The 27218-nt window shown below is 38.8% G+C and overlaps 1 protein-coding gene across 2 annotated transcripts in view; it reads right to left on the bottom strand.

The window, feature by feature from the left end:
• Positions 1–27218, bottom strand: part of plxna1a (plexin A1a) — a 203048-nt gene that overhangs the window by 25007 nt on the left and 150823 nt on the right. Inside the window, exons 12-21 of one of the 2 annotated variants that reach the window (XM_081387663.1) lie at positions 26326–26516; positions 19356–19507; positions 18622–18742; positions 17805–17941; positions 15100–15267; positions 9716–9809; positions 8285–8521; positions 6626–6769; positions 4790–5024; positions 73–221 (exon numbers count right to left, since the gene is read on the bottom strand). In XM_081387663.1, the coding sequence (XP_081243789.1) occupies positions 73–221; positions 4790–5024; positions 6626–6769; positions 8285–8521; positions 9716–9809; positions 15100–15267; positions 17805–17941; positions 18622–18742; positions 19356–19507; positions 26326–26516 (1628 nt within the window). The remainder of the gene's footprint in view (positions 1–72; positions 222–4789; positions 5025–6625; positions 6770–8284; positions 8522–9715; positions 9810–15099; positions 15268–17804; positions 17942–18621; positions 18743–19355; positions 19508–26325; positions 26517–27218) is intronic. The other variant, XM_081387664.1, reaches the window with a different exon arrangement.

The following is a 27218-nucleotide window of genomic DNA, read 5'->3' as shown; positions in this document are numbered from 1 at the left end:
TGCTCTGATGATTTTTGATTTCACTGTTAGTTCTGCTCTATAGGGGTACCGTGGTGATGGCGATGTACTGACCCGTACCTCCATCTCCTTGAGCACCGGGTGGTCCTCAATGCCTGGGAAAAGCACTCTCATGGCGTAGATTCGATAGTCCAGGAACGGGATACCTGCCCCATCCAGCTCTTGGGTCAGCTCGTGGATGTCGGTTTGGAGTTCGGCAAACGCTGTGAGGAGAAAAGAAAACCTAGTAAGTAGAGTTTCAACACTATCTGACTAATCAAGTTATAAAAAAAAATATATATATAAAAAAATATAAAATAATATATACACACACACACACACACACACACAACCAGTCAAAAGTTTTGGATCAGTACGATTTTTTTATGTTTTTAAAAGAAGTCTCTTCTGCTCACCAAGGCTGCATTTATTTGATAAAAAAAAAAAAAAAACTAATATTGTTTAATATTATGACAATTTAAAATAACTGTTTTCTATTTTAATATTTTTTAAAATCTAATTTATTCCTGTGATCAAAGCTGAATTTTCAGCATCATACTCCAGTCTTCAGTGTCACATGATCCTTCAGAAAGCATTCTAATATGCAGAACTGATGCTCAAGAAACATTCATTATTATTATCAATGTTGAAAACAGTTGTGTAGTTTTTTTTTCAGAATGATGAATAAAAAGATCAAAAGAACAGCATTTATTTGAAATAGAATCGTTTGTAACATTATACATGTCTGTACTGTAACTTTTGATCAATTTAATTCATCCTTGATTTATTCAAAACTTTGAACAGTAGTGAAATCTAATAAACTAATAAAACAATCATAAAGGTAATCAGTCACATCAATATATATACAACCAGCTACTACTGTAGATCTATAAGTAACTGAACCCTCAACATATTTCCAGAGAAGTTTTGCAGTGCAGAGAATGATTTAATAATATATATATATATTTAAATCAGGGTACATAATAAAACATCTCATAATAGAAGTTTGGTTTGCTTTAAGCCTTACCTAAGTATGATTAAAAATAAATTTTAAATAAAGTGGTGGAAAATTATGGCAAAATGTGGTCACTGGGAGTCTCGTGAAATAATAAGTACTTATTGGGTAAACAGAAGTAATGCTAAGTCTGTCAATCTGTTTGTTTACTCAGTTTATGACTAATTTGGTTTTGCTATTCGAAAAGAGCGGGAGGGAAGAGACGTAAGACACAAAGTTCACGGGAAAAGAAAGTCAATTAATTGCATGAGTGGGTAATTAATAAAGGAGCGGAGCTTTTCATGCATAATTTCCTCCAGCTGTTGTTCCTCCTCGTTGTCCGCTGGGATACGAATACTGAAGCACGAAGCTCCTACTCTAAGTGAGGGGTTTTCATCTTAAAAATACTACACAAATATTATTCAAGATGAACTGTCCAATGGGATGTTCAGTCTCCTGATGAAAAAAAAAAGAAGAGAAAGTGACAGGCCTAAAGAGCTTTTAATTCAATGGTTCTTTCTCTTCAAAAGTGCACTTGAAAGGCCTAACAAAGATTTCCAACATGAGGGATGGCCTTGTAATTCAATTTCGCTTCATTATTTGGCGAGGCGCGTGTCGGATTGTAAAGCATGAGGGGGCATTACAGACAGCTTGAATTGCGAATTTTGAAAGGCTTCCTGTTGTAGTGGTCAAAACATTACACCACTCAGGAAGAATCAGCGCTGGCAAGGTCAGCCAGCAAAACATTTCCTTTAGTGCAGAAGCTGTTTGTCAAAACACGTTTGAAAAGTTTTCGGACACTGCTGATAATGCGTTTCTTTCTGCAATCGTTCCTTTAGTTGTGAAAGCACTCAAAGTGAAACAATTCCAATTACTGTGATGTCCACACATGCTTGCACTAACATTTCTGGGCTAATGTAAAGCAGAGAGGCGAAGCTGATATCCCCACTGAGCGTTCCCGGGATCTAAACCGACGCTGGATAGCTGGCTAATTAGCCATTAGCCGTATCCTTTGTTTGTCTGTACCACTGCGCTCTCTGATGGGCTGCATCATGGCTCAGTAAGTCTTTGCACATGGTAAATCGCATGTCCCTGGATGGCTCTCGCCGGTCCACACCCAATGACTGTGCAGCGCCATCATGACTGCATCCACCCTTCCAAATGCTACACAGACAAACTAGAGGGCGAAATTGTTCAGAGGGTTGGGAACGCAGAGGCTTTTGGGTGAATAAGCCATGAAGTACTTTTTACAGTAATAGAAAAATTCAAATTATATCTCACATTTTGGTAATGAGAATTTGGGGAGGAAATGTGTAAAATATAAATTTTTTATTCTAAATATACTATATCAAATTATTACCTTATATGCATGAATGTTTCGCCAATCATTATACATATTCTGGTCTTTAGCGACCCGGATCTACAGTATATCTAACACTGATGGATCTCTACCTGTTGCAATAATATAAAACTCTCCTGATGTTAAAGTAACTATTAAAGAACAATAAAATAAAGCATATTCTGTTACCTTTTGGAGCTTGGAAGGGTTCGGTTTGAGCAGATGTTTTATGCAATCATCACTGTCCTCGTAAGAGCTCATTTCCCAGTACATATACGCGGTTTCAAACATTTCTCAAAACTATCATTTTCAACATCTTCAAAATCAATATTTTGATCTCTGACAGTTTCTTCACTAGATCCACCATCAAGTGACAGTAACACTAATGTTTGATTGCATTCAGTACTTGCTCTGCAGTAAATAGCTAAGTTTTGCTGATGGTACTCCTTATTATTTTGTTTTCTGCCTGTGATAACTATGAGTGAAACGTCACTTCATCATTGTGTATCAGACACTGCCGTCCTTGTGGAATAAAGGTGAATTGCACTTATTCAGTCATTAAAGATTCAATTATTGTTGTGCAGAAACACCTCAGTTCGTTAGCGACCTTATACAAAACAAAAAACGAATGGGAAAACAGGCATTCTTTTGTAATTTTTTTTTCTTGTAATATTGCATATGATGAATTGATTGAGGAGTACTAAGAAGATTGATGTCTAACTACATGTAAATAAATATATGAGGAAGGGGGTAGTAAATGACATCCCGGGTCACTAAAGACCCGAGGTATGCGTTTAAGTGTTAAAATATTTTAACAGATATTTAAACTTTTTTCCTTGTAATTTTGGTGTAAAATATGACGTCTTGACAGGTTTTGAGAGATTCACCCCTTCGCAGCCCATTTTCTGGCCCTGTTGACCTCATTGGGTTCGACAGCCCACTGGTTTGAGAGCTTCGTGTCATTACGAAGCAAATCCATTCCCAGCCCAAAACGAAAAATAACCAAGCTGAGGTCATAAATATTTTGCAGAGGTTGTAAATAATGTCAGCGCATATGATCCAAATAAAACATTGATGCACAGATTGAATGGCATTGCGATAACAAACCGTTCAGGTTGTCCACTAATGAAGGCGGTCGGCCAATCAGTGAGAATCAGGTCTAAAGAACGTGACAGCTAATCAATGTCTACCGGTTCCTTCACCCATTTGGCAAGCAGAAATTTCTTTCATCATTCTCCCTCTGACATTCAGCCATCTCCCCCTTTGCGGTGAAAAAGACTGTTTGTTAGCTAGCTAGCCACGCCACGCTTTTTCATCCTCCTGACAGGGTTGTGACCAGGAGGGTCGACAGTCCTAAGATAATGGCCAATTAGACCCAGTGCATCTCTACGAGACCAGGTAGAGTGTGGCATTGGGAACCTTTACGGCATACGGAAACTGCATTTCATACTGGGTGGAAGACGGAATCCCATAACAGAGCGGCCCACTAACACCAACCTGTTACCAAGACATGCTAACAACAATAACGGTGTCACCATGGCGACAAGAGAACGGAAAGATGTTAATGTGGAGCTTGATCGTAGGACCCGCAGGTTTCACTTCAACAGCAATTTAAATCACGTATGAAAATCACATTCTCTGATGTGGACGTTTATCACAGCGAGTGTCATTTACATAAAACACCATTCTTAAATGTATTAGTAGGAACAGATAGGGTGTAAAAGCTTTTACAAAAGTATTCATTTATTAGGGTCGACTAGTGTTATTTTATTAGTAGATGACTGGGCAAGTCAATGCATACTTTATGTAAATGAATACATGTCATTGACATTTGATTCATTTCAGAAAGTTTTTAACAAACCTGTTTATTTTAAATTACATTTTTTGAATGTTTTAAAAAAAAGTCTCTTATGCTCACAGAGGCTGCATTTCTTTGATTAAAAACACAACAAAAAAAGTAATACTGTGAAAGATTATTACAATTTTAAAATCTATTTTAATATATTTCTTCAGTGTCACATGATTCTTCAGAAATCATTCTAATATTTTGATTTGCTGCTCAAGAAACGTTTATTATTATTATTTATTATCAATGCTGAAAACAAAAAATCTTACCGATCATGAATACATGCACACACACACACACACACACACACACACGCACGCACACACACACACACACACACACACACACATATATATATGAAATTGCGCATGCATAATTGTATATATAGTCCATTTAACATGTTAATTTAGTACAAATATTTAAAAAAGCAATTAACCTGTGTCTGACCCATATGTAAATTCTGCAGTGACATAATTAATTTAATTAAGCAATTTAATTGGTTGACAGCATTGTTACTGTATAAAAGGGCAGCATGCAGCTGCAGCAGGATGCAGTTTGTGAACCATCTTTGCAGGCCCTAAATGATATATGACTTACTAATAATTGATCTCACCTTCTTTGCACTCGAGAGCGACTCTAGACTCCAGGTTGTCCATTTGTAGCTGGAGTCGTTTGAGCGTGCGGTCAGCGTCCCGGGACTTGCGCTTGTATGCGATGAGCACAGCGATGATGACCAGCAGCAGGAGTCCTCCACCTCCTCCGATCCCGATGATGGCAGGCAGGGTGAGAAGGCTGTCGGAGTAGATCTGCAGCGTGCCGGGGGAATATTCAAACCCTCCTGCTCGGATCTGTAACAGAGGCACGGAAGACCTGACTCACTGAGGCGCAGGAAGCGAATCTTGTGTAGTGGCCTGCGATCTGCAATTAGCTGCGATTAACATTCATCATGTTGTTTGGGCAATTCATTTGTGAGAATCAACTTTTTGCATCAAGAGTGCAACAGCAGCTTCACACAAGTCCCAAATTAAAACTTTATGAGCCAATCACATTTATGAGACAAGCTCGGAGATTGAAAACCCATTTAGTTCAAAAAGCCCTATTATTACTGGATCATTTCATGCTTGAATTTCAAAAATAGAAAATTTAACAAGGAACCTTGTTATTGTTTACATAGCTCTGTCTTGGCAAAAATCAATTCACATAATGTCAAGGTGTTTTTCATTTCTTTTTTTTTTTGTTTCTTTTTTTTTACCGTAAAAGTGTTTTTACACCAGGGTTAAATGTTTAAAACCATATTACTTTCAAAGGAAGGAATTATGTGATATTGTGTGATATATATACATGTATATATATATATATACAGTATATATATATATATATATATATATATATTATCCTTACATTACATATAGTATTAGCTATTATTCTGTACACACATATATATATATAATATATATATATATATACATAGTTAAGTTTTTATATATTTAATTTTTTTTATTAGCTATTATCCTGTGTCTAACCCATACGTACATTCTGTAATAACTTAATATCACATAACTCCTTTGAACCTCTCCTCAACAAAGCACACAATCTGAGGTATCATTCATGTCTGTAGCACAAACAAATTATTAAATTCATTCCGTTGGGTTAGGGGTGTTGAAATAAAGTGAAGCGCAACAGCGCATAATATAAATCTGTGGAATTGAACTACAAGAGAACTCCACTGCAGACATTACGTGAGTGTGTGTAATGCACCGCAGGCATTGTGTGCTTTCTGCAAAACTGCAGGGACCCCTGGGAAGGCATGGGGTCAAAGATCCCAGCCATGCAAAATTTCCTAGAGAGGCTCTCTAACAGGGGTCACAACAGTCAATGCACAGCTGTGTGACCAGCACACTCACATGATCACATGTATAGACACACACACAAGACTAATTCTCACATAGAGGCCAAAAGATACAGAAATCACACACACTGAGAGCTGCCAGACGTGATCCAATGCACCAAGGGCGGCCCATAAGTAGGTCAATGTACATGGGACAAGAGCACAGCTGTGTCTGCCTCTCCCTGGCCTGGCTTCACGTCGCCTCTTAGTGCCGCACGCGGATTGCAACACAAAGAGACACGTCTATTTTTGAACCAGCATTTTTCAAAGAGCATTTGTAAAAACATATATTTCATACAATTTCTCTCAATCCAATGTGACATTTGCGGCAAAAATAATACGAATGCAGAAAACAGGCGTAAATGTTTTTCTTCTCGAAGCATTCTGCTTTCAGAGCCATCACAACGAATGACATGCTGCGAGAAGATAAAGAGTGTCCTTTCAAGACGTTTTCCTTCGGCGGGGCATTCGGCTGGTGCTAAGTTCATTTCTGACTGCCAGTTGTCATTTCCGATCTTTTGACATTTGGACAGAGTGAACTTGAGGATCTTGAGTACATACCGTCACTTTGTGCTGGCCGGTGAGGTTGGGCCATTCGCACAGCAACTGGGTCTCAGAGAGCGTCAGAACGCACGGCGTCTCTCCGATAAACACGGTGTAGTTCAGTCTGGAGTTACCAGGAGCGACAGGAATCAAATTACGACCCTGCAATGAGGAATAAAAAAAGACATAATCAGATATGGAAAAAAAAACTAACATTCATTGCTTTTTTGACATGATTCTCATCAGGGCTTTGTCATGAATCATTTGACCTTCACCTTAAAAGCATCAACTGCGCAAATACAGTATAACTCATTTCCATTAAAAAACTATTACTGCAAATTTTCTTTGTAAAGGGAAACTAAATAATATATTGTTTATATATTATATATGCAGAAATTTAAGTTTATCATTTTATATTTACATTTATTATTACAAATAAACATTTTATATTATATAAAAATCGAATAAAAAAAATTAATCAATAAAAATATCAATAAGATATAAATCATACATACGCACACAAACACTATAACAAAATATCCATTTAAATAATTAAAACAATATAAATGAAATACTTCACATAAAAAGAATACATTTACAATAAAACATAAAATATAATAAACATAAAATACTAATTTAAATTGATATTATTTGTGTGTTGGCAACAGTGAAAATATGAAAAATATCTATAGAATGTTCATTGACATTAAGCTGAAAATATCCTTTAAAGCACCAGAATGGGTTTTCAAGATAATAGTGATGGTCCATTTTTGTCTGAAATAAATTTTGCGTCACACAACCTTGGACACGTAAAGGTCATGTAGATATTGATTTTAAAAAAGCAAAGAAAACCCCAGAGGCTTGAACAGATATGAACATATCCTGTGACTGATCTCCTCAATGGAGATAAACAGTAAGGAAAATAAAGGACGGAAATCTCTGCAGCCACATGGACGGACGGGACAGGAAAGAGAAATGTTGATGAACAACAGCAAAGCACCAACACCCCCCCCCCCCCCCACCACCACCCATCCTCAGGGTTCAGTGATGCCATGGCACGACGCTCTTTAATGCAAATTCAGCTCCCTCTCCCCTTCTCATCTCATCCGCGCCGCCAACCCCAGATCAAATTAGATGAGAAATTAATTGCGTGGAGAATGTGATGCATCTCCAGAATATCCCTGATTATTTCACCAAATTGCATTTCGTATTTTCCTTCGCTTTGCTAATGCACCGGGTTGTTTTCTCTCCCCCCAATAAGCCAGACGGGGGATCGGGCATTAAGTAAAAAGGTTTCGTTAATAAATTTCCATTTAACAAAGAAATATCACCCGACATGCTGCGACTCTCACCTCAGTTGGTTTAAAGAAAAGAGAAGCTTTCATTACAGGAGAAACCAGCTGGTATCTGTGATCAGCATTTAGAAGTTTATAAACGAAGAGATGAAGGAAGTTGTAAGTATGGACCAGACAAATCAATAAAAAACGATACAAGAGAATCAGATATCAGGTTTATATTAGCTATTTTACATTGTACTTGTATTTATTGGTACAGTAGACAGGACAGGAAAATGTGTGCAGAAGAAGGGGAAACATGATCAGTAAATTACTCAAACTCAAATTGGCCACAAAAACCTCACATCAATACCCACAAATCCATCGACATCTTGACTTATACCTTCAGGATGAGGGGAGATGTTGGTTTGAGCTCCAGAATGCCTGTGGGACTGAGGGGTTCAAAGACGGGGTCCGGGTAGTAGCTAAAGCTCTCGTTGACGACCACAAGAGCGTGGACGTTATCCATGTAGAAGCCGATCTCATCGGGTCCGCTGCCAGTCTCTGCAAAGCCTCTCTCTGAATCAGCCACCGACGGGGCCAGACAGACCATAACTGAGTTGTTGAAAACAGTGCAGTTCTGAGTAGAATAGGAAAACAGAGAGGCAAAACTTCATAAAACTGCAACATTTCGAAACAACATTTATTATCAGGACTGACCAAAAAATATGTGGGGGGGAAAAATGGACAGAGCCTCTAAAGTGTGCGGTGGGTTTAGTGGGGGGTAATTGAGAATGAATGAGGGAAAGTCATGTGAGAGGAGGCAATGCCTCCATCACGCTATGATTGGATGTGATTGGTTAGGATTGATTCACACGATAAATTCCGCCTCGTTTTCGTGCATGTTCCGAATTAGTCTGAATGAACAAAATGATGGCGTTAATGGGAAGGCTAATTAAAAAAGTAAGTAAACAGCCCGGCCACTTGGATAACACCGCTTTATGTCACGTCAAAATCAAACTTGAAATGGCCTGAAAACATGATCACTGTTGGGGTTTTTAGCGAGCAATAAGCTTGGTGAAATGAACCTCCGTGTCTGTGACCAGTGTTTACCGACTGATGATAATAAGTTGACAGCTGAACATCAGTTTGGAAATAAAATGTATTGTTTAAATAGTTACTGCCTTTAGTTATTATTTTGGAATAAATGTAAAATGCTTAAAACACTAACTTGATGAGATTTATTATTGGTTTTAATAAATAGAACATTGCATTTTTAATATAAAAATACTAAATAGAATTGTATTTTTTAATGTATAGTAAAGTAATATTTAACCAGGAAAATGTGACACGACATTAAGTGTAACTGGGACATGAATGTACATTTGAGTTACATATATATATATATACATATATATACACACATGTACAATGTAAATAATTTCATTAAAATATTTAATTGATTGACCTTACTTATTAAATCGTTACAACAGAAGCCATGTCAGATATAACGTTACATAAAACATTTGTTAATGTGATGTTGAAAACACAGAGGTCATTTAAACAATAGGACAGTAAGAATTGTGTAGAAAATGAAACAGAGTGACAAAGATATTTCTGTGACCTTTCCCAAGTGCCTCTTTTATGGAGTCCTTTAAGCAAGAACAGTGGCAGGAGAACATGTGGGAGCTTTTGTGAGATGAACATTTAGATGTTTTCCTTAGAGCGAAGGAGAAAGCTGACTGAAAAATGCGGGAATACAAGGGAAAAATGTATGGCTAGTGGTGTGGAAGGAAGAAATGTCAGGAAAGAAAAGGGAAAAAAGGATACTTACATGGAAGGACTCGGCAGAGCCGTACTTGGCGCGGATCTTGGGTTCTTTAATGGTGGCCAGGTTGGTGCCGCTGATCGTCAGCAGAGTCCCACCGCTGGGAAGAGAAACAGGAAGTCATCATCGAAACATGATGGGTACAGATCTCACACAATAACCCAATCATACAGTCTAGCTCAACACTTGGCCTTGAAATCTGAAGAAATATCAGTCTATCAAGCTTTTCATCCCAAAGGGAGGTAAAACAGAGCAGAGGTAATATATCCCATAATCACTTTTGGCGATGAGACACAAAAAGGATTTTCGTGAAGAGCCGGGAGTTTAAAGACATTCCACCTCTACATATGCGGCACCCGTTTCATAAGTCATAAAAGAGGCTGAGATTAGGTGATGTGGTTATTCAGAGCCCATCAATTCAAAACTAGAGTTTTATAGCTTTCAGTCAGTGGCAGTTAGCTTCAAGGCTAACTTTATGCTAGTGCACTTCTGTACTCATTTAAAGTCTTTCATTTCTGTAAGACCAAATATACTAATGTATTTTTAAATGAGAGATTTTATTTAGGTGAAAAATCAACCTCTAGACTGAGAATGTCCCTCCCATAAATGTACATCCCCTTACCATGGCAAGTAGCAAATTGACATTGCTCACTTTATTTCTTTTCTCAACCATCAATTGGACACAAACATATACATTCATTGTGAAAGTAGTATTTTTAAATGCAATTTTACCAGCCTGTGATGTAAACTGGATGCTACAGGCTATTTAGAAAAAGAGAAAGCTCTTGAACCAAATCCTGCCCCAACTTCTTGTTTCAAAAGGAAATGTGTCAACCTTGCAGCTCAGTTTGTCTTACCAGGTGTTTGGAGACCTGTTTGTCCTGTAGTTCTTTCAGTCTCTCTCCTAAGTCCATAGTCTGTCTGACTAAGTGAAAATCCCTCTTAACTCAGGTACAAGCTTCAGAGAACAAGAAAAATGACACTCTGCCTACAAATAGATCCTCTACCTACCACTGAGAAGATATCTCATTCCAGTCACAGTGCTTGCCGGTATGCAACTGTACACTTGATGTATAACCTAACCTGATGCTAACCTACTCAGCAAATAGTATCTTCAGTAGTTGATAATAGTTAACAGGTTTCTATCCATCCATCCATCCATCCAATTTCAATAATTGTATATATATATTTCAGTCACAAATAAAGTGTTTAGAGTTTATCTGCAGTATGTCAGAAATAGAAACGAACGAAATCAAGCTACCGTAGTTAGTTTTGCGAGTTTGGAGCCTTTGCTGTTCTTGGTTTCTTTCATGTTTGTCCTAACTTTTGGTCTCTTGGCATTTGTCTGCATTTGATGATGCAATATGTACTTTTAGATTATGTTTTTTGGCTGATCTAAACACTAAATCGTTTCATGATACCAATTTGCCTAGGGTTCCCTATGCCGACATCTTCTGAAAAAACACTTGTGTTCACAAGCTTGTTGACATAGGCGGTCTGTGAGTTTGAGTCTCACACCGTACCGCTGCTGATGTCTCTGCCTGTTTGCCTCTGTGACACCTGCTGTGTGCCGTGGCCCTGAAGGGCATTTTCAGCTCGAATCAATAGAGCTTCTCTCAGTGCTCACTAACAGGCTCTGGGGCCACAACTTTTGGATTTCAGTTATGTCTGTTCAAGCTAAGGGCGACTTCTGCACAGGCGCACTCATTTCTGGTTCTGCTTTGATCCCTGAGTGTGTGTGTGTGTGTTTGTTTTTCAGAGGCAGATGGAAGGGGGGAAGGTACTATGGTATAGACTCCTGCGGGATAATGGCCCCGTTCAAAGCAGGGCACGATGGAGAAAGAACATGCTTGACTGTAGCGGCCTGGGTTAGCATCAGAACACACAATCACACAGATACTCACTTGAGAGTATGTGTGTAGTGACAACTGACTCTTCTGTGACTATAGAAAAAACAGAGTAAATTTATATATATATGCTGCTTCTGCACATGTAACATACATGAAATAACCCCTGTATCAGATCTATACAGGTGGAGCTGGGGAAGTTGAAGGGTTTCTGAAAGTGGGCTGCACTACTGGTATTTGAATGTTGAGCCGCAGCTCATTGGCCTGCGATGTAACAGCAACCAATCAGCTGCGCTATGTAGATGAGATGTGATTGCTAACCAAATGAGTTAAGGACCTATCGGACCGCGCCATCTAGTGTCTAATGCCAGAACTTGGTATAAATATGGTAGGAACATTATAACCTGGACCAGATATCAGAGATCATTCAAATATTGTTTTAAAAGCAAAAAAAATAATAAAAAAAAATAGCAATTGTTAGACACGGATACATGCTAAGTGCATAAAGTCAACAGCTTCGCTGTATAGCTTTAAATTGTTCAGCTTTTTGCTCTCAAAGAGCATACCGCTGACACCACACAAAGGTAAATAAGAAAGTAAGAGATAGAAAGAGGGAGAGAGGGGGAGTGTTGAGAGCTTCTTTTCATCTACAGGCTTTTAAAGAGCTCACTCTATAACCCGCAAGAGAAGCGAAGATGCAGGTGATAAGTGCTCCATCCTGCCTGCCCCATCTGACACCGCTGATGGTGTTTCTATAGACTTGTTGTTTTTATTTCACCCCCGACACCGACAGGCCAGACATGCTTTAGTGCAAATCACTGCTCCTCCCTGGAAAGCTGCAAAAAAACATCACCTGACAGCAGCACTGCTCACAGGTGCAGAAGTCTGATGGCGTGAAGGGAGCGACGCCTAAAAGAATCTCATTTTTCAACCTCTTAATGAGTTCTGCTCATGTGTCAAGAGAAAGTGTAACACAAATAGCTTCGTATTGATTTTTAATACTTCTTTGTAGTTCCAACGTCCTTCAGCGAGGTAGAAGGAATTGCTACGTTTTTAATTTTGCCATTTTTATTAAGAGGGGAAGTAGAGAGATGACAGAAAATTATGGCAAAGGAACTAGGAGACAAAGTGGACCGGATTCGAACCCGTGACTGCCACATGAACGCCACAGCAATGTGTTTTGGAGCACATATGCTAACCACAGGCAATGGCTCTGAAAAAAGCAGCTACATTTTAGTGTTTAGTGAAAGTGAGTGTAAGTGAAGGGTGTAACTTTTATAAAAAAATATATACTGTCTTTCTGTTGGTGCTTGAAATTCTCAAGATCCAATGTACAAATTATAATTTCTGTCAGCAATTTTTGGGCCGCAATCAGTTGAGGTTCGTCTTGTGGTGCACGTAGCATATTTAGCTAACTGCCAACTATTTTAAAGACATTTTAAACAAACCACCACAAACGGTTTTATCATATATTTGTGATGTGTAAATCTACAATAAAGTTAAAAGAAATTACATACATGCGACTTAAAATCAATGTCTGATTGCTTTTAGAGGGAAAAGCTGCTCATTACTGCTGGCCTAAGAGCAGTTTTCTTAGTAATAATAGCATATCGGTGAAACAGATTTGGCAAACTATCAAGTGTTTGCGCTCTGGAGAGCATCAATGTGTTTTTGCAGTGTTGAGCAGTGTAGTCAATCACAAACATAGCTGTTGATTTCCTGAAAGCAATGGTCAATCAGAGGTGTTGAGTTTTGAGCGGTGAGTGGATTCAGAGTTCTGCGTGCTCGCAAATCCTCTCATTATATCAAACAAAGTGTAGACAGATTCATTGTGCAGTCAGTTGCATTGATTTTAAAGGAATTTTGTGAGATTGCGATGAACTGAGATGAGTGACAGCTTTTTAGTACTACTTTGAGCACTTTCTGCCATGCCAAATCCCACACACAGTATGCTTGTTTTTCTGTTAAAATTAATAGTGGTTCGTGAATGTGGTCCCTTTAATAACATAAGTTATCGGGAGCGTTTATGCTGGGATGTGTAGGTTGTATGGTGACATGTAACTTGAAACTATTTCAAGGAAATCTATTTAAATGCGTTTTTAAAGGGAAGCGCATCTCCTTGCCCTGGAGTTGGTTCACCCTCCGCATATGTAACTGCATTTTTAAAGGAGAACTCGGCAACTCTAGCGAACTCTAGTCACTTCTTCGCTGATTTTCCCTTTTGTTGTCGCATGTTTTCCCCACGAGCTCCCCCTACAGCTGTGGTGGGGCGTATATTTCACAACACAGTCGTAAAAAACTCACTTGCGGCAGCCTCCTCCCCCTCTCTACCGCTGCTCATGTGCGTTTGTTTTGATCGGAGCAAGCCAACTGTATCGCGTGGAGCTATGTCTACTGAGGTGGGTAATCTGGTAATACATCATAAATGCGTGTGTGTTTATGTCGAATTGCCGTAAAGCAATTTGTGTTTCGCGCTCGTTCTCGTTCTCGCTTTCGCTTCTCACGAGACTTCCAATTTCTATCTTGCCGGGACGGTAGTGAACAAGTTGCAAGGTTGGTTTTCCGCCTGGGAACGCTGGGGGGAGCGGGGAAAGTCACCAATATCACCAGAACAGGTTGTTTAACCATCCAAATGATTTCTAGACAGTTTTATTAAGTTAAAAAAGCTACCAAGTTCTCCTTTAATGATATATACACTGCCTGGCAAAAAAAAAGGTCGCTGTTTGGATTTAAACAGGCAAATGCTTAAGAGTCTTAAAGTCTTAAGAAAAATGTTTCTAGCATGTTATATGTTTGGCAACAGTTCTTCTAACCCTAATTGATGGAGTGTGTTGCTTTCATTTTTTAAACAACCATGTAGGAAGACACATCATGGCCATATTCCAGGATGACAATGTCAAGATGCATCAGGCTCAGATTGTGAAAGAATGGTTGGGAGAGAGCATGAAGAATCATTTTCACATGAACTGACACCTCTGAGTCCAGACTTTAAATTCATTGAAAGTCTTTGGGATGTGCTGGAGGAGACTTTACAGAGTGCTGGACTTTTGCACTGTCATTACAAGATCTTCATCAAACGTTGATGCACCTCTTGATGGAAATAAATGTTTTTCAATCAAAGACTCTGAAGCAATTGCCTATTTAAATCCAAACAGCAACTTTTTGTGTATGTAAGTTTAGGGTATTGGATAGTATTAAGGGATGCAGAATATGGTCATGCAGAATAAGGCATTTATATGTGCTTTATAAGTACTACTAAACAGCCAATATCCTCGCGATATGCATGCAAATAAGCAAGTAGTTAATAGTGAGAATTGGACCCTAAACTAAAGTGTTAATTTTACGACTGTGAGAAGAAAAGAAGGCTGCATGATTGGCACTGTTTAATGTGTCAGGACACATACACAAACCACTAGACCATGGTGCCAACACACCAACATTGTAGTCATGCTTCCATTCTGTTCTGAAGTCACAATGTTGCGATTTTAAATACTCAATAACACAAACGCACATTGTGGGCCACTGAACAGTTGTGTCGCCTACCTAGCGATGCTCCAGTCTGGGTCTATCTTCAAGACAGTGGGGTCCTCTGTGTAGTTAAACTTCACCTCGGGGTTCCTCAGCTCAGCAGAGTCAATGTCCACCATAACCGGAGTACTTCCCGCATTCACGCCGGCCGGGGTCACACACACGATCTCTTTAGAGCTCCGCCTACAGTCATGGAGGAAGCGCAGAGGTGAATTAGGGTAAAAGCAAATGAAATGTTTACTAATTCTCATCACAATCAGAGCATGTGCTGTTAAAGCATGCCATCACATTCATATTTCATCATGACACAGATTCTGTACTCAATAAGAGTTAAGTTTGTTTGATGAAGCTCTATCATTTGTGTTAACAACCATATGGGTTTCAAAGACTTCGGGTCTGTTTTTCTCTGTCTGTCTGCTTCACTCTCTCCTCCTGTACTGGAGACGTGCCTGCAATCTCCATGCACATCCCCTTAGTACGTTGCCATGGGAACGCTTTTCAAGATGCACACCCCAGAAATCCTCAGAAGACTGCACATATTTTGACAAGGTGGTTGTCACAAACAAACACACACACACACACACACACACACACACACACACACAAAAAGTTGTGGAGCGGATAAGCCACAAATTTCCTCAAAGGTAAAATATACAGACATTCAATGAAATGAAGTGCAAAATGCAACCATTGCTTTGGGATATTTTTTTTGTTGAGATTTTGCATTTTAAATATGTAATTTGGATTACAGACATGTAGAATAAATTTGAATATAAATTCACTGGATATTATGAATGGAAGAAACAAAACACACAAAAAAGAAGCAGGGCATATGAAAGGGATAGTTCATCCGGAAATGAAGATCTCATGTCTTTTGAAACTCGTTTAATTATTTATTAATTTTCTGTAGAACACAAAAGTAGATGTTTTACAGAATGTCCGAGCTGCTCTTTTCCACACAATGAAAGTGCAATGGTGATTATGGCAATAATACAAGACTTTCAGTGAATAATGAATGAAATTTCAGTCTGTTCCTCATACAATGCTATTTTATGGCTTTAAAAGACTTAAAATAAAGTGCACAATTTGTTTCATGATGCTTTCAAGGAATAGTTCACCATAAAATGAAAATAATTTGTGTGATAATTTACTCACCCTCATGGCGACTAACTGTATGCCCTATTTTTATTTTTTGTGGAACATAAAACAAAATAGTTAAAATTGTTCACACTTTGGTACAACTGTGGTTTTTAAAGTGATATATATATATGTATGTATTATATATATATATATATATATATATATATATATATATATATATATATATATATATACACACACTATAAACACTTTAAAAAACACAGTTGTACCAAAGTGTGAACAATTTCAACTATTTTGTTTTATGTTGTTATATATATATACAGTATATATATATCTCTCAATGGGCTCCGATATTATTTAGTTCCCAACATTCTTTGAAATATTTTCATTTGTGAATAGAAATAATAGTTCAGACATAAAGTAAGTAAACGATGACAGAATTTTCACTTTTGCGTGGACTAAATGGCATAAATGGCCCAAGTCTCCATCCACTTTCATTGTACTGAACTGAGCGTCATGAACATTCTTCAAAACTTCTCCTTTTGTGTTACTGTAATAGCCATACAGGTTTGAAACTATGTGGGGGCGAGTAAATGATGAAAGAATATCCATTTTTGAACCTACTATCACTTTAACATCCTCGCACAATGGGTTAACAGGATGTGGACCTTCTCTCTGAAGCGAACCCTGGCTCTGAGACCAGGTGTGGCTGACGTCTCAGTCAGCGAGAACCGTGGTAATCCTCATTCTCTCCTTCTCTCATGTCTGAGACTTGGCAGCGAGACAATGTTTTTTATTCTCCGCTGCAATGCAGAGCGGTCTGGTGCTACAGATAGACAGGCGGACAGCAAGAACACTCATTCACTGTCCCCGTCCACAAACGGAAGCGCACAATCGACCGGGACCGCATGTGCCATTCCGTGGCTGATGTTCGTGCCTTCAAAGTGTCTCTTTATGCTGTAGATACACGCCGAGGGGTAAAAAAAAATGGGCCTGGGTGTTTTGACTGACGGAATGACAGGTGGACGTGCTAAGGTGAGAAGCCGGAAGACAGCTTTTTGGAAGGATACAGATAAAGACAGAGGGAGACAACTTGGCAGACGAATAAGCAGAGAGAGTAAGAGAAAAAGGACCACATTAACAAGCAAGCGGAGACTGTATGTTGGCAAATGCTACACCAAAACAGCCAACAGGCTAACCATCAAAACAACTGGCACAGAGCCTATGGCGCATATAAAACAGTCAAACAAACAAACACAAACTATGTGACAGACAGAAACAGAAAGTTAGAAAGAAAGCCAGACAGATGGAGGGATAAACGGATAACAAGACAGACAGAAGGGCAGCCAAACAGACAATTATGCTTTTTTCATATATATATTTTGGGACTTTTGCCTTACTATTAGACAGGTCACAGGATGGACTCGCACTTGGATTACCCAAATGAGCCAAATAATAATTTATATTTTGAATTATTTCTAGGCAGATGCATTTGAAACTGTGACTGTCCCCAATATGTCTTCATAGTATATACCAATTCATACCATCAACCATCATGCCAGAAGTATGTGGCATAGCTGCTAAAAGATACACAGAAGATATAGAAGAGCAGTACTCACTTTTTGAAGTGACAAGGGTGACGCCCAATGTTGACCCCAACAGAGCTGCCAGCATTAAGGTGGTTTCCTTCAATAGTGATTCTGGTTCCTCCTGAGAGGGGTCCCTGAGCGGGCTGGACACGTGTGAAGTACGGCGTCTGAGGAAGAAAATTATACATTAAAGAAGTTCACTATTATTGTCATTTTATCTTATTTCAAACACTATTAGTACAAAGTATACCCATACTGGGCATCACCCTTGCCTCCAACTCTGTGCATCTAACTTCACGCATTCCTGATATACACTAGCGTTCAAATATTTGGTGTTTGTAAGATTTCTAACATTTTTAAAATTAAGTATCTTTTTTAAGTAATTTGATTAAAAATACAGTAAAAACTGTCATATTGTGAAAAGTCAGTTTATATTTAAATATAGTTTTTTATTTTAATATATTTTAAAATGTAATTCATTTCTGTGGTGGGAAACTGATTTTTTTTAATGCTGATTTGTTGCCGCTTACTATTTTTTTGAAGAAACTGTGATACAGTTGTTTTCAGGATTCTTTGACGAATAGAAAGTTCAAAAGAACATCATATATTTGTATCTTTTTTGACATTATAAATGTCTTTACTGTCACAATTGTATGCGTCCTTGCAGAATAAAAGTATTAATTTCTTTAAAATGTACTGATCTAAAACTTTTGAACGGTACTTCATTTATACACAAGTGTTTGTTTGGAATTATATACAACCAATTTGCATAATTACAATTATCCAAAGGCAACGAGATCTGAATGTTTCTGTAGGATTAAGTGTCTCCAGACTCCTAGATGCTCACCACAAAGGTAAATGCCCTGGGTGAGAGGGCTCTGTAGTCAGCCAGGCAGTCTCTCACGCACACCTCCACCTGGGCTTCCTGCACACGGTATCCTGTGGCGTCATTCAGCAGACACACAATCCTGCAGAAGAAAGACACGTCAGAATCCTCTTTAAGGTTCGTGATTAACAGCAGTGCTAAGTTTCCAAAGGCCTCAAGGGGAGGAAGGTGAATGGATGGATTTATATGTTACAGCGCAAGTAAATATTATTATCATAATTAATCTGCTTCTGATTTATGAGCTGACCCAGACTGAAACTGCTGACTTTTTTCCTGCATTTTCTGCTCTGATTTCTGCACTGCAAGGATTCTTAATTTAGATGTGGTAAAATGTGTTATAATTACTAGACAACTATCAGAACTAACAACATATTAAAAACCCACTTTGTAGGTTGATTTTGATAGATCATTCAGTGAAAAAGAGTGTTATAGTTAGGTTTGAATGTTTAAACAAGGCTGTGAGGTATAGACTTAGTCTTTACAATGACACAAACTGTATAAAGGCCCTACATCAGGTAATTTGCACAACTCAGAAAACTGTTTTATGGAGTTTTTGTCAACTGATTTTTTATTTCAGAAAGACATTTTTCTCCCGTGCACAATTTTTATGATGTTAAACAACAGTACAATACATTAAACATGCTGTATTTCTATCCCTCACAGCCGTTTTCCAAAAATCTTCAAGTATTACCCACCTTTCCGCGCTAACATATTCCTCTTCAATAGGAACACAGGGTACTTTTCCCAGCCGAACACCTGTCATAATGTCTCTGAACTGTAGACCCAGATTCTCTCCAGTGATGGTGAGCCTGGTTCCGCCTTGCCGTGGTCCGGTCTCTGGAAACAGCTGTCAAATGAGGAAAATAGAGATATTAGTTTGATTGGAGACGGAGCAGGAGATTTAAAAGACTAAAATACAACAAACCAAATATTATTTTGGGACTTTTTGCCATGATGAGCAGAAGGGCAGAGAACAAAATCAGGAAATGTAGAGTAAAGAAAAAAAGTCTGGATATTCTGATATATGTAGACCACATAATGATCCACTGGTTGGTGCACAGGTCTTGGGATTGAACCCTGTAGCTCCTTATAGTCTCAGAGTTCCAACACAAACTCAGACACCTTGCATTTTAATGGAGACAAATCACCCCTTGGCGCAGGGGAGCAGAAGCCCCTAATGCTGGGCTTGGCGAAACACCTCCCTCCAACCCCCCTCCATCCATCCTCTAATTGAAACTTATTACCCAGGCTCTCGGATCCACGCTTCAGAGCCGCATGGCGCAAGGCAGTGGGATAATGTGATTTATTTAGCCGGATTATTCTCCGTAACGAGGACAGGTGTGGCATGACAAAACAAATATGGTGAATGATGTGCCGTGATAACAGCAGGATGGCGCCCCATAACAGCCATCATGAGGTAATTACAGGTACTCTGTACGCCTGATCTCTCGACCACAAGGTCTCCACGGCAACCTGGAGCCAGGCCTCGGCTGCATCACTGCCACAATGGCGGTGGGCCTAGAATGGAGCCTTGAGGTACCCCTATGTGTAAAATGACATTCCATAGAAAACTGTAAATTCAACAAGTGTGAAATGAGAAAGTTTGCCATAAAATTTTCTTGTTGGTCATGTACAGCCAAAGTAACCATAGTCTCAGCCTCACTAAGTACAGGAGAATTGAAGTATAAAATGAATGACAGGAAGAGGAATTCAATTAAATTTAAAAGAATTGCAAAATAAATGCAATGCAGGTGGTCCATAAAAATAAAAATAAATAAAAATAAAATAAAATAAAACAGATTTAACTGACCACAGCAAACCAAATAAAATAAAAATCTATTATTATTAGTTTTTAATAATTCGTTTTTATCTATCTATCCACTTTTTCATTTGTTATATTTTTGTTTTGCCCCTGTCAAACCAACATTCACCTTGATACCAGAGGTAAATTTATTTATTTTTATTTTTAACTACATCCTTGCATTCACATTCGAATTGCAATTCTGCATCCTGACTGCAACCTCAAATTAAATTCAAATTAAGCTGAGTATAGGCATTAAAAGGCATTTTCAATTCAGTTCTGAACGTTGTTTAACTCTGTTGCATTCATAACTGGCAAGAGTTGGCCAGTTAAAAAAATCATTTTGGCTGACTTCATGCAACTTCCTCGTGCCTGGAACAAGGTAGGGAGCAGTGATACAAAGAGCACTTTTGAGTCAAGTCAAGTCAAGTCATCTTCATTTATATAGTGCTTTTAACAATGTAGATTGTTCCAAAGCAGCTTTACATTGATAATAGGAAATTAAAGTAAGGTGGTCTGGCTTTATAGCAGCTCTAGAATAAAGTTATTGTCCAGCTAAAGTTAGTTTGCTGGTATAGAACTAGGAAGAGGAAGAACTATTGAGGAAGAGCTATTCGCTGGATTCGCCAAATTCCCTAAACAGCTAAAAAAAAAAAAAAGAAAAAAAAAAGCCGTCACTGGTCGCATCACACACAAAATGTGGACCAGACTTTATGCAAATCTGGCCAGGCAAAACTAAAGTAATCCCAGGAACCGGTCAGTACAGTTCTCAGACAGCACTGTACTGTCAATGCAACAACCTGTGTAGCAAAATAAATGCAAGCTGTATTGATAGAGCATATACAGTAAACCATCTAGTCTTGACCTGAAAATCACAGATTTTCGACTGAAGACTGTCGCTCGGGATTCCACAAAAATTAACCTACATTAGATGTCTTTTATTATGTTCAAAAAACAATTTATACGTTTCTAATTAAATCAGCCTTAGAGCGAAATGATAGATAAAAATAATATCTCTCAACACAAGTGGGGGTACACTAATATACACACACGTTCTCCCCCAGGACCTTGTTAAATTACAAGCAGTTAAGTAAATCTCCCTTCATTATCAGCTATGGGTAACGATACATTTCAAAAAATATATGCAATTACTGAGATTAAAGTGCACCAGAATGCACAAAACCTCCTGTCGATTTCCAGTGGCGAGATTATTACTGTTTGTGTTTCGCTTTCCCCCCACCCCCCGCCAATGGGTGGGAGGACGACAATGGAGGGAGAGGGGGAGGACTCGGAGAAGACGGCGGGTGAAAAGAATAGGGGCAGATTGGGGTGTCTGAAGACCTCCATCTTCCAGATCCCATCCGCCCACAAGCCACCTGCACAGTGTGTAAGGCTTAACGCTTTCCTGATGTTGCGTTTGTCTACCGTCTTTCTGTTTGTCGGTCTTTCCCTGATCTTCATCAGCAAGGTGGTCTTTCATCTTTTGGCAAACACAGAAATGCAGCATGGGTAAAATCTCTCAAAAAACATTTGGCGACAAATTACAGTCAAAATCTACTGGTAGAAACATCTACTTGCGCTTTTCAGCTCTCAGATACGCAACACAGTTCTGTCTGGCACCCCCTCTCCATACGTCTGCGGCTGCATACTTCCTGATGTAATTGAGGTTAAGTGTCTTTGCTTACGGGTACAACAGCTTCACTTGGGATTTCACCCAGAAAACCTCCTATTTATAGAGCTTCCACCAATCTGCTGAAGAATGGAAAAATGCATCAAAGTTCTGCCATATCTGTCGCTTTAGTTATGTAGCTTTCTAGGGCCCTAATTTGCTTCCTTTTTTCCCCATCAAATATTGTTAGTTTGTAGCATATGTTCTCAAATCCCTCTCCCCCTAAGCCAATCTTAGACCCTCGTATAGACCATAGAGTCAAAAATTGGCTTTTTGTACCGAGCGATGCCAATAACGAATACAGCATAACGAAACATGGAGGGAAAAGTGGTCTGTAATTGGTTTCAGAGGGGTTGTTTTACATGTAGCTTGGTAGCATCCAATCACAACCAGACTTGGATGGGCAGCAGCAGAAGTCCAACTCCCTAAAGGCACGTGAGGCTTAAGACTATTTTCATTTGTTACCTACATGAAGAGAATTGAATCTGAATCATCCAATCAGACGCATTGTTTTTTTCTACCACCTCTCATTGCCTGTCTCATTTTATCTCACTGCATGAAAAACAAGGCAGAACAACATGTATATTTTACATATTTCAGTGTCAAAGCTTATCAGAGCTGCTTACTGTTGACAGAGGTGTGATAAGGGTTGCGTGTGTGCGAAAGAGAGAAAATCCGAGATAAAGAAAAGAAAGTTCGGCATAACAAACCTTGCTGTTGCCCCCCGGTTAGGTGCGCTTTCCTCTGGTGTAATTAGAAATGGAGAAAATCTACACTCTGAGCAAGTTAATGCGATATTGATGGCGAAGTGAAGAGGTGCATTTTGGGAAAAACAAGAGCTAAGAAGCAGTTTAAGGAGGACTTTACCCCAAGATTGTCAGGGTTTTTCCACCCAGCATGTCACAAAACTTTGCAATTGAGTAGCTGCCAATGAGATGAATGGGAATGCTAACGGCTAGCTCTCTCCAGGTATTACAGACCTTCTTAGCCCATAGAGTGAAAGGGCACAACTTTGACGTCAGCAGACTGCTTTAACAGAGACGCAAAACAGCAGACAATAAGACAGACATAAAGCAAATTCAATTACTACTCATACCCAGGGGTCTCTCTCTGAAGAGAGAGAGACAGAAAATCCCAGTTTAAATACTCTATTCCAAATGAAATTAGAAGCTTATCCACCAGCTAATATACTAAATCACACGGCTCTGACGTGAACGAAGGAGAAACGAGGGGATGAGTGTGGTAGGAATTGATAAACTGCAAGAAAAGGTTAAAATATATAGGCATATAGCATAATGTTACTTGTGTTAACAAATGTTATGGAACGTAAATGTTTTTAAAAAAAATTCATGAATGTGAAGTTCTGGAGAGAGAAAAAAAACCCTTTAGTATGCTAAGTAAACTAATGATGGTACACTTTCCCACTGACTATTTAGTAGATGGTTTGATTTGCATTGCTAAATATCTAATTATTATTCTCACAATTTGATTTAAGCCATTTATTGCTACTGTGCCTAATACTGGGCCAAATGGGCGACTTACTCCCTTTTATTTACTCAATAAAGGCAATTTTACCCCATATTTGCCAAGTGTGTATTTTGGACCCGGTTCACTTCCCTCACGTAGTCTCTCTAATAACATCAGAGCTGTACCACAAATGTCCAAAAATGGGCCTGTGAAGGAAGTACAGCATGTGTTGCTGTTTTATAGGGTTTTGTAGGTTTAGTACATTTAGCGTACTGTACTTCCATTCTTCAACAGCTTTATTTCCGTCCACTCGCTCTTAAATCAAACATGGTCACGTCAATGACGTTTGGTCACGAGACACTCTGGAACATACAATGCTTGACGTCATGTGTCTTACTGCACCATATCTGATTTGAGAGCTGCGGTAGAGGGGAAAATGTCAATTTCAAGCTAAATTTAGACTGTTCATCACACAAAGCTATTGTATGACTTCAGAAGACTTACTGTAGGTCTGATTTTGGGCCTGTAGTCATCAAAACCGTTCAAAATAGTCTTACTGGTTAGCAGATTCCAAGTGAACTGAAAACAAGCGTATGTCTTTTCCTTTCTTTGTCTGTACCTCTTCCTTTTCTGTTTCTCCCGCCATTCAAGCTTTCAGCTCTGGTTATAGAGCGATAAGTAAGCAGAGAGACAGGCATGAGCTAACGGATTAGCAACTGTGCCACTGGCAATTACCCAGTATCAGGGGCTAATCTTACTGAGAGACACCGCTGTCTCTCAGACTGCCAGCTGCCAACACTGGCACACCGCAGTATATTAGCATCAATCCACCGCTGCACGGCAATAAAAGCACAGCGAGAGATTTGTTTGGCACGGCCATTGTGGAAAATATAAGATGGAGGTCTATTGTTTTTTTTTCTTAGATTAAGAGTGTCAGTGTCATGGAAACTGAAAAACAGTACAGAATTGCCATCATTAGCATACAGGAAGTAAACTTATGGTTTCTCTGAACGAACATTTATGATGAAATGCCAAGTGGGAAACAACAAATATTTGTTCAAATCCCTTCTAATAAATATAAAGACATTTATAGTGTTACAAAAGACAAATATATTCTTCACACTAAGAAAAAAAAAAGATCCTTTTAAGAACTGCTCACTGAAAGGTTCCTTAGGGAACCAAAATTGGTTCTTCTATAGGGGTTTTCGCACAGGTTGTTATAGGAACTCAGTCAGGGCCGTACATAGGCATTGAGGGGGACAAGTCCCCACAAATAACTAGAAATGACCAAATTGCCAATATTTGATATTCTTGATGCTGCTCTGTTGCACTCAATTACGTTTGGCTCTGTTAGTTGTGTTAGGATGACAAGAAGTTTTAAAAGCCAGCAGATGGAGACATTATTCAAGCATGCCATTCAACAACGTCAACATCTGGAGGGTGGAGGACGCTGTGATCAGAGCTGTGTTTTTGTCGTATTATGCGTTCAGCCAATCAACATACACCTACATCACTGGTAGTTCTTATTGTGCTGGGTTAGACTCTACTCTGAAGTAGGAGTTAATTTAGTCCCCCCAAAAGGCGTTCCTATATCTAAATCGTTCCCAGTCTCTGGGGTGCCTTTATGCCAAAAATCAGATACTTGCGGTGCGATAGCACCGTTCCAAACCCGTAAGACTTTTGTTCATCTTCGGAACAAAAATTAAGATCTTTTTGATGAAAATTCTGTTCCTTCAATGACATCTACGCTACTATCCCTTTGACGCTTCAAAAAGTTCATAAAGAGATCGTAAAACTAATCCATTTGAATTGAGCTGTTTATCCAAATCTTCTGAGGAGACGCGATTGCTTTATATGATGAACAGATTGAATTTAGGCTTTTATTCACATATAAACACTGATACGCAAACATAAACAGAAGCTCAACCAAACCTGCTTGATGACTGAGAACAAACCTTGTTGGTTCTTGCTGAAGCTCAAGCATGCGGCGTAACACAAGAATGAACCTCATTGGTTCTTGCAGAAGCTCAAACGTAATGCGAAACACACGAGAATGAATCTCATTGGTTCTTGAGGAAGCTCAAACGTGCTGTGTAACACTCGAGAATGAACCTCATTGGTTCTCACACGTCAAGCGAACATGCTTAAGCTACTGTTTATCATAACTGATGTGTGTTGATGACTGTTTATATGTGAATAAAAGCTTAAATTCAATCTGTTCATCATATAAAGCGATCAAGTCTTACAATCTCTTTATGAACTTTTTGAAGTGACAAAGTAGTAGTTGCGTAGCTGTCAATGGAGGGACAGAAAGCTCACAGATTTCATCAAAAAGATCTTCATTTGGGTTTCCGAAGATGAACCAAAGTCTTACGGGTTTGGACCGACATGACATGACAGAATTTTCATTTTTAAGAGTACTATTCCTTGTGTGTAACAGATGATATTTCAATTGTATACAGTACATTGATCTGAACAAAATATAAATGCAAAAATAATATTTAAAAGAACCATAGAACTACTCAAAAAAACTAATACAGTAAAAAGTGTACTTGACAGATTCTTTGCAGACCATAAGATGCAAAAAACAGTTGATGAACCTACATTTTCAACACTGCTCTGCAAAAACAACACCTGTTAAATGCTCACACAATAAAAAGTGTGTTTGACAGCCTTGTAAATAGTGAATGTGTTAAATGGAATGTGACAGAATGAGAACGGGTGCTACCTTGTTGATTTTGGGGTGCGCACAGCGACTGTTTCCTGCACTGGGGTGCATCCAGATGCTCTCTAGAGGAGCACACTCCTGTCTCAGCGAACACTTCTTCTCCTGCACGCACCAGCCGCAGTCGAACCGGGGATCCGCTTTCAGACACATCCCACAGCTGTCCCGCATGGCGTAACACTTGTACAGGTGCGCTGTCGAGAGAAACAGAGATAAAGAGAGGGATAAATATGCAAGCAGAGCAGAGGACAAAACCTTGCAACCGCACATCAGATGAATTCTTCATTAATGTGCCAAGTTGCTTGGCAACCATAAACCATCTACAGTTGAGCTAATGAACTGTAATACTCGACTGAATAAGTGTTTATTGTGCTTATTAGACTTAATAAATGTGATTATTTTTAAACAACGCTGTCTTTTATTTTATATTGCTGTACAGTTTTAGTTGTGAGTTTCACCTACAGTACATCTCACAATGAGCCTAAATGCAAAACCTTGTTTTTAATTTAATTTAACGCACTCAAAATGACAATTTGAGATAGAAAAAACAGCTAAAACCATCCTTTGCTGGATGTAGCTGGCCAAACTGGTGTTCAGTTGGTTTTAGCTGGTTCTCCAAGTCTGACCAGCTGAGTTGTAGCTGTTTTTCAGCAGGTAAATGCATACGAATAAGAGCATAACTTATATACCATGTAAACACTATATAGTATGGTATTTACATTATTCCAAGGTATTTCAAAGAATACGGTGATACACATCCAAATAGTACCATGGTGGCCTTTTGTTTGAAGCTGAAAGCATGTAAAAGAGCATTGAAGTTGAACAAACGAGTTAAATCTACACAAACAACACCTGCTAAACTGCTAAGCGATCGGCAAAACTTTAAATAGGCATGT

This window comes from Scardinius erythrophthalmus (genome assembly GCF_964197995.2).
Source record: "Scardinius erythrophthalmus genome assembly, chromosome: 15".
In the NCBI taxonomy this organism is placed as follows: Eukaryota; Metazoa; Chordata; class Actinopteri; order Cypriniformes; family Leuciscidae; genus Scardinius; species Scardinius erythrophthalmus.
The sequence above is the reverse complement of the archived record's forward strand: the minus strand, read 5'-3'. Positions and strand labels throughout refer to the sequence as shown.